The sequence below is a fragment of the Hyalella azteca genome, unplaced genomic scaffold (genome assembly GCF_000764305.2).
Source record: "Hyalella azteca isolate HAZT.00-mixed unplaced genomic scaffold, Hazt_2.0.2 contig7695, whole genome shotgun sequence".
Classification (NCBI taxonomy): Eukaryota; Metazoa; Arthropoda; class Malacostraca; order Amphipoda; family Hyalellidae; genus Hyalella; species Hyalella azteca.
In genome coordinates this window covers 263357-276228 of record NW_025937814.1, presented here as the reverse complement: position 1 = coordinate 276228, position 12872 = coordinate 263357, and the positions used below count along the sequence as shown (strand labels likewise).

Genomic DNA, 12872 nt, shown 5'->3' with positions numbered 1-12872 from the left:
CGGCATCAGCGAACTGATAACATCAGCACAGCGATATCAGTGAACTGATATCATCGGCGCGACGACATTCGCCGTGCTGATAACATCAGCACGGCGGTATCAGTGAATAACATCACGGCGGTATCAGTGAACTGATAACATCAGCACGGCGGCATCAGCGAACTGATAACATCGGCGAGACGACATCAGCGAACTGATAACATCAGCACGGCGGCATCAGTGAAGGCGGTACTAGAAAAGTGCTATCAGTTGCCTAAGGGACAGCTTGATCCCACATTTGAAAGCTCCATTCAGAGACCACGAGCTCCGTGGGGGCTAGCAGCAACAATGCCCCAGGGCAGCAATAACCTTAACCCATCAGACTAGCACAGACGGTCGTCAGGAGACGCCTCTGAAGGCAATAGTCGAGGCAAACACGGACCTTTAATCCATCCAAAGTCTGCGCTTATCGTTTGAATCGCAGAAAATTCAGCTGCTGACATTTTAATTCGCGCATGAAATTTTTCATGAGAATAAATATTCTGTTATACACAATGTTACACGTAGTTTTGTCCGCCTTACAAGATAATGTTTTTTGCAAATAATGTAGTTGGCTATGAATGAATCTACAAGATTGTCTCAAGTTTTTTGGAACATGACAGGACGGAGATCTGTTGGCATTCGTTAAACTCTGTCTGAATGAACTTTATCGAAAATCATCAAGTACTCTAGACGCGTTGAAAATTCAACAGGCCTATTGTTCGAGTGAAATAATTGAAATTAATTAGTAGGTAACGAATGAGAGGTGACAAATCTTTCAAATGTACCTAGTTGAGCGAGTGAAGGGTACATAAAAACCTGTAAGTCGAGAACCCATCGAGAACTCATAAGTAGAGACTAAAAAGCTCCTTGGATAATATAAAAATGCAACAAGATCTTGATGAAATAAAATTTGAAAAAAAGTAACGCATGCTCGAAAAAAACCATCCGCGACCCGAAATCCAAATCTGCACGACATAAAAAGTCAGCATAAAATGATTTAATATCTTTCATTTCCGTACGCATAATGAAATTCTATACATTCTATACAAACAAACTAGATATGATTCTATACAAACAAACTCATACATGAAACCTCGTCCTTCCATAGATTGTTGCCTGTGCTCGATATATGGCATGATCAGCAGCCGTACCAATCCGCGCTAATGAGCTCTAGGAGACGAGGGAGCCATTATCGTAAATGGCTTTGGTAAGGCAATGAGGTAATGGCATGCTGTCGAATACACATTTTCTTGACATTTATACTTGAAGGATTCAATAGACGCACATTAATCATCCACTCGAAGAAGGTAGTTGGTAGAGCATGGTTAACAGTTGACATTGAATTAATTTGCGTATTCATAAATTAAATTCTCTAACAGTACTCATTCCGGATTACAACTGTTGGGAATGAATAAATTACTAAAGCGAAGATATTATTGCAATCAATTATGCGTGTCGAAACTTTTTAATAGCGTATATACTATTCATGAAAAGTTTGAACGCTTTTCAATTGGTACAGAGACAAGACAATTATTAATATTATGACATCTTTTCGGAAATTTTATAGAAATAATACACCTTCTAAAATACGCATGGATTGACGATGCTTCATACTATGAAACAAAAATAATTTTCTTTCCGCAAGAACTTATATCATCAGAACGGAGTACCAGTGAATTCGTTACATCAGTACGGCGGAAAAAGAGAACTATAGTACGGTACCTACCATCAGCACGGCGGTAACATTGAACTGATATTATGTGATCAACGAAGGCAAGCCCCTGCATAGTACAGATAAAAAACGATCTCTATTTCTCTCAACAAGTTACAAATTATTAAACCATAGCTCTTAAAAATGTGCAAACTTGATATTATTCCAAGCGTGACTAATTGCTCCAATTATGAAACTTTTGAAACGAACTTGAATGAACGACCGTTTGAAACGAGAACTTTCTTTAATTATGAAACATTAAATTGACGTATTGTAATGCAACTTATATACTACCTATCTCATATCGAAGCACGGACACAAAACACACAGTCCACGAAATGCAGGGATCTTAAAATATTTAAAATACATACATACATACATACATTCATTATTATAAGATGGCAGAAATTTCTTGATTATATGCGTACAATTTATGACCAGAGCTTCCTATAACTTGAAAATGAATGATGTCACATTCAAAACGTCGTTAATAAATTAAATTACTTCCTTGAACCTGAATTTTTATCAACCAACGTCCACTGAAGAATATTGTTCGATCCTGAAAATTTAAATTTGTGATCTATAAATTTTGCTTCAAAGAAGGTTGTAGACTTCTTCATCTTTTGGACTACATTAGAGTAATTGGAGTAACTTCATCGACATTGAGTAGCTGTTTTTCCTGCCACCTGAGACAATTTTGCAACCAGACCAGGTCTCAAAGTCTTACCATCGAGCAACTTCATCTCATGATCCGTGATGAATTCAACAGGCTTCCTGACACCCTTGACTACAACTCTCACTGTGCTGGAGAAACACACCAGCATCTTCATCGTGCAGTGACTCGATGCTAAATATATTCGATGCTCAATATATTATTATTTGCTAAATCTGCCTTTTGATCTACCAACGTCATCTAAGAATTGTTCAACTCCTTGAAAATTCAAATGCACTCTCTGGTCATAAATTGTACGCACATACATTCATATATACATATAATACTTGAAATACAACCAAGACAGTTTCAGGAACGCCGTGAGCGCAGACTTTAATTAAGTGAATGTCATTAAATTTATAAGACAAGTACAATCGTGCCAAGTTGCAACAAACTACTCAAACCTCACTTTTTTTCTCACTCTCGCGTAGCTCGCCTTCATGTCGGATCTTCATACAAAAAGTCTTTCTGGCGCTCGAAAAATTACCGAGTTGACGAATCAAACAGTAATCCATTACTGTGCACGCGCTGCTCTACCATTGAAGATATGGAATTAGTTGCAGGTAAACACAAATGGTCATTAAAGGACGCGATGCGAAGTTATAATTTAAAATGACAAAATTTATCCTCAATTTACCTGTTTTATGCCGTGCTACTAAAACTACAGCTTGAACCGAAATTCACTTAATAATTAAAAAAAAAGTTCCTGGACACCTTCGTCTATTATAAAGCAAATACTTTCTCGTGTGCTAATGGAGCGGAAACTCATCAGGCCCGATTAAGAAATTCAGAAGCGAATTTCCGCGGTAATAAATAAACAGGAAGCCAGATTAGATTACCAAAAATATATTTCCCATGATTTATTTATAAGTTTTATGGTTCAAGTCGTAAATTAGAAGAAAAGGCTCAAGATTGTGTGGAGCTTGAGAGAGGTGTTAGAGTGCTCTGCCACGAGTCTCAAGGACGACATAATGCAACAGCTGCAGTCAGAGAGCTGCCAACGGCCTTTGCAACACCTGCTTCTGCAACAATGGCATGACTACATGGCTTTAGCTTGCAGAGTTCCGCAAGTGTAGCAAAGGTTTTTATTTTTGCTAAAGATTTCTATTTTTGACAGGGATGGCGCCCACTAGCTCAGTCATTCCATATTGTTGTACTTCTCAATATAGAACTGCACTGAGGATTCTGATCTCGTCAGGGATTAATCATAATTAAACATTAATTATTTAAATCATAAGAAAATAACCATGACTAGAGCATAAAAGTTTATATCATTATCGTAAAGACACGAAACGGATAAGTGAACCCGAAATCGAAGCTTCTTGATTCAATGGAAAATGATCGAAGAAAATTCTAAGGGATGAAGTCATTACGCAATAACAGTCTTTTTAAAATCGCAAACCAGTTTTCCAGCTCTTATGATCAGCATTACGAAGAAAATAAGAAAATAATAAAAATAGGTTTACAAGAAGATTCGATAAGCTTAGTCTGTGTTCCAAAAGCCGAGTGATTTCTTAGTGAAATTGTGAAGGAAAAGAAATTTGCGGACGTCAATTCAAGGGTGCTCCAATCAACCAAATTTTCAAACCTTGCAAATTTTTTCCATAGGACGTAAAACTTATCAATCCATACAAGGGATTTTAAAATGGTGGTTAATTATGCATAATTTCTCTCATAAAAACAACTATAGGAGCACAAGCTAATCATAAAAAATAGACCCTGTGGGAGGCCGTGCGATAAAAGGCCGTCTCGCTCGCTGTATCAACAGCGATGACAGAAAACAAACTGGCAACAGGAGTGGCAGCTTGTCGACAGCTGCTGCTTTGTGTGCCACCAATCGGCTACTGTCAACAGAAAAAACGAGCAATCAGCTGTTAATGGACGCTGATGGCTCTTGGTCACGGATGAAAACTTGTGTGTAATAGTGGGAACTGAGAAGTATTTGAATACATATCAATATATGTATTCTGTATTCATTGTTTGTTTGTTTTGTAGCCAGTCGTGCGGGATTGTACAACTGCAAACAAATACATCGCTTTAAAAGAGCAGCGAATGACCCGTTGAATGGCCAGTGATATGTATTCGAGAGATAAAGTAAGTAGAAGTATTACTTATATGCTGTTCCTTATTACGATGATCATTTCTTTAAATTAAGCTATGAAAGTATTATTTAACATAATGGGTGTTAAAAGCATTTTCATTTCTTTTAGGCCGACCACTAGCTCTAGCGTAAAAGCTTTCTTGTATCCGCCAACTCATTTACTAGTTGCCTGTCAGCTGAGAGTTTTTTAAGCCATAGCTCCAGTAATTTGGTCAGAACTCGTTAGTAATTTGTTGATTTATGATTCACGATTTACTTATAGTTGGAATATGAATCAAGTCGTTATGTTCTTTATATGATATTCTTGTATTGTTTCAGAAACCGGTAAATAAGTAGGTACTAAACCTCGAAAGCGTGTTTTCTATACTGTATCCTACGAACCTCAAACCTAATAAGGAATCAACCCAGGATTCTTTACAATGGGTTTAAGGGTTTGAAATTTTCCCTACTGGTTTTGGGGAATCATTCATCTCGCTCGTTGAAGGTCAATTTGCACGATCGCCTGATTGAGCCAAATTCTTCAGAATTTTTCATACTCTATTTGAAAAAAAAAAATTTCAAACGAATATTTTGCACAAGAATCTCATAATTTTGTTGCTCGGTTAAAGAGTTTCACCTCGACAAAAAACAAGGCGCTCAACAACTATAGCTAATGGACTGACACTCCTGTCCATTAGCTGAGAAGTGGATTTAGCATAATTCAATGGACCAACACTTCACCCAGACATTCTGATCCACTGGAAAAATTAGGATTTTGAATTTCTAGGCAAAACAGGAGAAATTTTTAGCTGAAAGTTTAGTTCTACCAGATTATTTCGACCTAAAGCTATATATAGAAGACATAGATTCATTTCGTCACTCTCACATAAGGTCAAAATAATAGAGGTGGGTCGTTTCAGTGAAGATTAAACTATTGGTTTGATTTAATAAAGTTGTTCAGCTATATCGAAAAAGCAATTTAATGGTGTGGAAAAGAGTTGAGAATTGGGAGTTACAATTAGGAATGAGCTCAGAGCAATGGAATATCATCCCGCGATGGTGATATCAACAGATTAAATGGCAATGACGAACACAACAACTGTTGGATTTGCAACCGCTGATGCGGCCACAACAGCCCCATGCAGATGTTGTGGCAGACCTTTTTTGACAAGACAAGTAGCAGGAGCAGCAACAGTTCAGTTCGCGCGGAAAAAACAGCAAAAAACGCCGCGTAAAGACCCAGAAACCGAAGTAAATACAACAGAAATAACAATAGAAACCGAAGCGAAAAGCATGGAAAAGGATACAGGGAAAGCAGTGAAAAGCTCAACAATAGCCAGAGAAGCAGCAGCAAAAAACACATTTACAGCCGAAGAAACAGCAGCAAAAAGACAGGAACAGCCACAAAAAAAACAGGAATATTGTTAGACTAAAGTAGCGCGGTAGCATTAAGTTCAGCAGAAGATCCTTCATCATAAATTGTTCAGTAGAATGAGAGTTAACACAGCAGCAACAGTAGAAGTGATAGTGTAAGTAGAAGTAGCTTGGATGTAGCAGCGCATGTAGGAGTCATATTAGCAGCATAAGTTGAAATAGCAGTAGAATTAGAAGAAGGGGCGCTGCAGGTTTGTCAGTGCATCTAGAAGCAACATTACAATTAGAAAAACAATAAAGATGAAATTGGAGCACTGGTGGAAGTACAAGCTTCATTAGAAGCAGCAGTACAATTAAAAGAAGCAGCAGTGTAGGCAGACTTAGCACTGCATGTAGCAGTAGACGCAGCAGTGCACGGCAGCGGCATTAAGATCAAGAGCCGCATAGCGTAGCCGCGTTCCGAGGCTGCAATAGGAAGGTGTTTCTGGCACGACAGTCGTGCGGTATCGAAGGCTTGCCAAGCGCTGCTGTACATCGCTATGTCGCACCATCCCGGCCACACTATCGTGAAAATGTTCTAGCGTAAAAATGTTTTATCGGTACAGTGAGCTGCATGTTCTTCTTGGTTGCTCCCACTTCATGCAAGTTCGCCATGAATGTTCTCTAAATTTGGCTCATTTGCGCGGGATATCATCTACATGTGTTCCTGAACATTGAGATATTGACAAATCGGCAATTTTTAGTGAATTACTGGAATAAATGTCTGGCCACGAGAGTGGCCTACAGTGAAGAAAAATATAAATTAAGGCCCACCTACCAAACATTTTTCCACATCTTCCACTTATTGTAGCGGCACTGCAGTGCTTCATGATTCCATCTCCCTATTTATTCTTTAATCAAGTACACTTGCCTCAGAGAATTTCGTACAACCTCAATTCTTTTGAATTGAAATACATTTTTATTTCCGCTCTGTGTACTTTTTCCACCTATTTCGTTTTCATTTTTCACATCACCTCAGCTCTTTCTCACTTACCTTGTTATACCCTTACTTGTTATCTTTACCCATCCCATCCATCTACACCCATCCCATCTATCTCCACCCATCCCCCCATCTCCATTCTCCACCCATCCTCCCTATCTCCATTCTCCACCCATCCCCTTTATCTCCACCCATCCCCTCTATCTCCACCCATCCCCTCTATCTCCACCAATTCCCCATTCCCTCTATTCATCAACCCCTCATACACCCATCCCTCTCCTTCAAATCCCCATTCCCTAGCGTGCCCTCGTCTCTATAAGTCACGCCGCTCAGCCGCCGCTTGGCTCTTTAAAGTGTCAGATGCGGGCGATGGCTTCATAATTATGGGCGTTGACTGCACGAGTGTCACGCTTTGCCTCGACAGATAGAATTAGTCTTGAAGGCCTCGAACTGGTGTGCAGTAAACATTATTTACCGGACTGATCATGTCAATTAATAACACTTTAAATGCCTAGCCGCCGTACGCTGTGCGGCTAGGTACGTCCACTCATATGCTTGAATTGTAACTGAAAATTATTGCGTAAAAGTTTTCAGTTTTGTGAAAGACAATTTATGATGGGACCGATTATATAGGCTAAATTTCATTGCATTTATTAAAACGATTGGCAGCATCACAACAATTTAATAATAATAAATAAGTATTAATTATTACTAATTTTCAAACAATTCAGCTCGTCAACAATCAATGGTCTACCCTCTGTTCAATGTTGAACACGGATAACAGCATCCGAATTTACTGTCTCAATACGTTTAATCTTAGCAAGCATCATTTTCACCAACACCAAACATCTGAAGTGCTCAGGTACAAGTATCGGTGGCTCAGAGACGGCAGAATTTGCAGTGGCCGCCTATTGTGCGGCTATAATTATCTATAAGCTCTCAGTATCGCAGCTGCTCGCACCGCTTAACAAATGACGGCCATAACTGCCAGGCGATCTAAAATAACCCAGGCGCCTAAATTTAACATGACCGCCTTTTCTCACTTCTGATACATGATCTTTCCATTAACCTAAACCACGCTACTTTTACATGGCTAAAGCCACAAATACACGCGTCGGGGTATTTTTCCCCGTCTATTTTTTCTTAATTATATTTTTCAGGGGCAAAACACGCTGGTCATTTTTACGTAAAGAAATTTTTGTTATTGGTGCTCACGGAAAAAAATGAGAAGATATGCGTTGATATTTCAAGAGGAAGATCAGAGTTATTCATAAAGAGATTTTAATTTTATAGTAGAAATATATTCGTAAAAAGATTTATACTTTAATAAGTTGCGTGTAAGAATCTTAGCAATGACCACCGAATCATATACTCCTGGCACTAACGTTAAAAAGAAGGTAAACTGCGTTGTGCACACGTCGACTATATTTTCAAAGGTAAGGCAACTGACTACTAAAATAAAGCGAATTATGTAAATCTATACAAGATGAAGATGCATTCATTTAGCTTATATAAGCCTGTATTGGAAACCACGTGCGTCGTTTCACAGCGTCTATTTATCCAGCAAGAACTAATCGTTCGAGTAATAATACAAAATAAATGAGAGATGTTTCCTAATTTCTATATACGAAATCAAGTCAGCGTCCCGAATTGTGAGAGCGCAATGACTTCAGAAGTGTAATAACAATGATAATGACAATAAAAATATTAGGATTACTACTAGCCTTTCAAAGTTTATTTATTTCTAAAGGCTGGACCGAAATTTTGGGAACATTCCAACAGTTCCCACGTGGATTCAAGGTTATTCATATAGTTTAAAGTAAATCGGATTATAATATATATTCTTAATCTGGCTTTGTCAGAATTGTCGTGAAAATTTTATTTTCAGTTGTAGGCGACCAATCGTGCACGCCTTTGCAAAGTTTCTTTGAAAATATTTTAATTTTCTTATTAAATTTGACTGAAAGCCAGGGTCCAAATCGGCACGCTAACAAAGCAGATTTAAATTAATCTGATTGCTTCCAATCGAAGTCATTTCTATTTCGCACGAATTTATAGCATTAATTACGGGACTGCGCAACAAAACCCAACCAGTAGCTTCGTTTCGATCATCGGTGATGATTCGCATCATCGGAGATACTTCGCATCAGCGGAGATTATTCGCATCATCGGAGATAATTCGCATCATCGGAGATAATTCGCATCATCGGAGATAATTCGCATCATCGGAGATGATTCGCATCATCGGAGATGATTCGCATCATCGGTGATCATTGGCATCATCGGTGATCATTTGCATCATCGGAGATCATTCGCATCATCGTAGATTATTAATCAACTAGTTTTAGCCTCGAAATTGAGGCAATAATAATTATTTTCGATCTTACTTTAACATCATCCTTATTAATGTGTAAATGAAGGTTAAATATTTAGATTACAGACAGAATGCATTGCGTGATCACGACACGGTAGAAATTCAGGTTTCAACTGAACATTTTAATTCGTGTGAGAATACTTAACTTCGTGAAGCGTTAGTTACCGATCTCGGTGAATGTTTTTCCTACCCTACGAATATATGTATATATAGGGGCTCGTGGCAGCTCTGTCATTTATTACTTGAATCAATTCTGTCAGTTTTCGCACAGAAATAAATTTTAAATGTCAGTTTACCCGTCAGACCATTCAAATAAATTTGATTGAATTGCTCTGAAGTGTTGGTAAAGATTTGAAGGAACTTTACTCAGTGCCGGCATCGAAAAACGTTTAGTTTCTATCTGGGCTGTTCGTCATAGAAAGGAAGGTTGCGGGAACATTTATACGACTTAAAATCCGCCAACGATCGGCGAGTCCTCACCGGTTCTTACATGATGAGGAACTATGTGCATCATTAGGATATATTGACCTGGCTATGTATTTATAGAGCTTTTGTAAGCCAATTTAAAGCAGGACTCCCGATTGAGTTCAAACGAAGCGATATAAAAAATTTATATCAGAGTCAAATCTACTGATGAATGCATTCTGTACATATACAGACCTCTCAATTTTACCAATACTCACGACGCGTCTATACACGGAATTAGGATTTTTTCTTTTGGGAAGTTTGATGTGCAATCATCATTTGGAATATATAATTTATGATTTTCAATTTTACGTTGTTCGCGAATTATTAGTCCCAGTTGTTATTTTGAAATGAAATTTTCATAGACTAGTTTCATTTTTTTTTATTTTGATTCTAGAAATCCTGGTTTGCGTGTCTTAGTTCTGCTGCAACAGTCGCTCGACGTTGCCCAAATTATTCAGGGTTCGCCCGCACAGATGCAACGCTGCCATCCCACACAACTGCGACCGTTGCGAGGTTTTGGAGAGTAATTCGTTTTGACGACCACTTCCACTAACAAGACAGTTCATCTAGTCAAACTGTGGAGAGTTAACGGAGAGACAAATTCTAAAACATTAAATGGATGTTTTTGAGTTGGTTTTGGCTTCTTGCTCGTCAATTCAGTGATAGTTGCGTGTCAAAAATAACTATTAAGAGAATAAAAAAACACTAGTACACGATGGACTTGAAAACAAAGCCAAAGAAGGAACTATAAGCTTTTGCATGGGGCATTAGTTCAGTTTTATCCTGCCATACAAAAAAAATCTCATTCCCTACGGCTCCTGTATTAGGGCTCTTATATTCCAGCTTCCCTGTATTATGGCTCTTCAGTATAGGTACGTTACCTGTATTACAGCTCTTCTGATTATAGCTTTCCAGTATTACGGCTCTCCACTTTTATGTTTCCGGTATTAAGGCTTTCCTGTACTACGGCTCTTCAGTATAACGTTTTCAGTATTACGGCTTTCCTGCATTACGGCTTTCAAGCAATAAAGCTTTTCTGCATTACGCTGATACGGTCCGTAGCTGATCGTCTACAGAATCGAAGAAGGGTTCACTCCAGTACCGTTAATTTACGATGATGTGGAGGAGGTTCACAGTCAGTCTGCATTTACCTTTAATGCTTGGAAGGTCGATTCATTTTCATAAAAAGAAGGTTTACTTTGTGAAAACTGTGGACATACCCCACGGCTTCATTGTTTTTCAGAATATACACCAGAATAAATATATGATATGCAAACTTGTGCTAAAACCGAATATTTGAATTTTCTTTAGTTTAGGTTTCCAAAACCTATCACGTTGAAAATACTTGAGCATAATAATCACAACAGTGTCCTAGCATTTTGTCCAATCGTCCAACATGCTATAATAATGTCAAAAAATGGTTTGGAGAGCTGCAATAAGAAAAAAAATGGAAGAAAAGCACGAAGCACATCAGGAATATTCAATGTAATCAGAAAATGGAAAAATAAAATCAGATGCACTTCAATTTTTGAGACGCGGTCGTGCATCAAAAGTATCATGCAGATGTTTTATTATTAGAAGGCGTGCAGAGAAACCCCTGAGCTAAACCTACTGACAGCTGCTACACCTCTGAGCTACACATACTGACAGCTGCTACACCTCTGAGCTACACCTACTGACAGCTGCTACACCTCTGGGCTACACCTACTGACAGCTGCTACAGCGTGAAAGCTCTTCATTAGCGGCAGCTGCGAGGCCGCAAACATGCCCTCTAATACCTCGAAGTATTTACATTAGCATTTTACTCGCGAAGAGTGTCTAGATAATCCTCACACACATCAAGAATAGCACATTCGAAGCATTTGCTTCCCAAACACAGCTGATATTCTCCATAACACAACTTACATTTCCTGAAAACATGTCACATTCCCCTGAATACATCTCACATTCCCCAGAGCACATCTCACATATTCGGAACAAATCTAACATTCCCCTGAACACGTAGCACATTCCCCTGAACACATCTCACATTCCCCTGAAAACATCTCACATTCCCCTGAACACATCTCACATAGCTCAAGAGACCTACCTTATTTGGAATAAAAACGAACAACAGACTTCTACACACGAACAACAGAGTTATACACACGAACAACAGACTTCTACACACGAACAACAAATTTCTACGTACGAATAGCAGACTTCTACACACGAACAACAAATTTCTACGTACGAACAACTGACTTCTACATACGAACAACAAAGAAAGAAGAGAAAAAATCGTAAATATTACATTGGAGGCAAATTACGTACAGAAGATTATGGCGAATGTGTCATCTCCATTTTCAATCGAGCTGCTCTATCGAACTCCATTTGTATTCCTGAACAGAACGTCGCACTCACAAGGCTAGATTAATTTGGCCAATTTTTTAATTACAAGAGAGGACAATCTCTTCCCCCAATCACTCCATGTCAATCATTATACGGAAGATATGTTTAGGAAATGATATAGCAATTGGTCGGTGAGAATCATGAGTTGGCATGATTATATTGGTGATGGATATAATTTTGAGACCTAGATTTGCAATTGCTTACGAAAGTCTTGTTCAACGTATAAACAAGCTTGATATGAAATAAATCATGATGCAGCAAGTGAAGGAATTCAGTCAGACGAGCTCGCCCTCGTGCCATTTTATTTAATAATTAGAGCTAATTAACCAGAACAAAAAGAGTGGTGAGCCGAGCCCGTTTCTCCGAACAACTGAGAGCGGAAAATAAATTGAAATTGTCTTCGTAAACTTTCAAATTTCGACATTAAGTTTAAACCACCTTGGAATCAGTGAATATTTTTTTATTGCAATAAGTGTGATATATTTCGTAAAAGACAATTTAAAAAATAATAATCCTTGATGTCTAAATGTCAAATATGTGCTCAAAGTGCTCCATTCGAAAGCATCAAATACAGTGAGTAACAACGTTCCACCTTCGTCCAGTGCGGCTGTTATCAATGCACCCTAAGAGTCACTAACAATAGGAAGGCGCTAAAATCCACAATCAAAAGTAACGATGATATTTATGCACCGCACGAGAACACTAACTATTAGGAGACACGACAATGCACCATCACAAGTAACGATGATATTTATGCACCGC

The 12872-nt window shown here is 38.4% G+C and overlaps 1 protein-coding gene across 4 annotated transcripts in view; it reads right to left on the bottom strand.

Moving 5' to 3' along the window:
• LOC108673826 (gamma-aminobutyric acid receptor subunit alpha-2) overlaps nt 1-12872 on the bottom strand; it is a 38196-nt gene that overhangs the window by 19410 nt on the left and 5914 nt on the right. For 2 of the 4 annotated variants that reach the window (XM_018161704.2, XM_018161705.2), the window contains exon 2: nt 1600-1602. The exons of the other annotated variants lie outside the window; for them this stretch is intronic. In XM_018161704.2, the coding sequence (XP_018017193.2) occupies nt 1600-1602 (3 nt within the window). The remainder of the gene's footprint in view (nt 1-1599; nt 1603-12872) is intronic. 4 annotated transcript variants of the gene reach the window in all.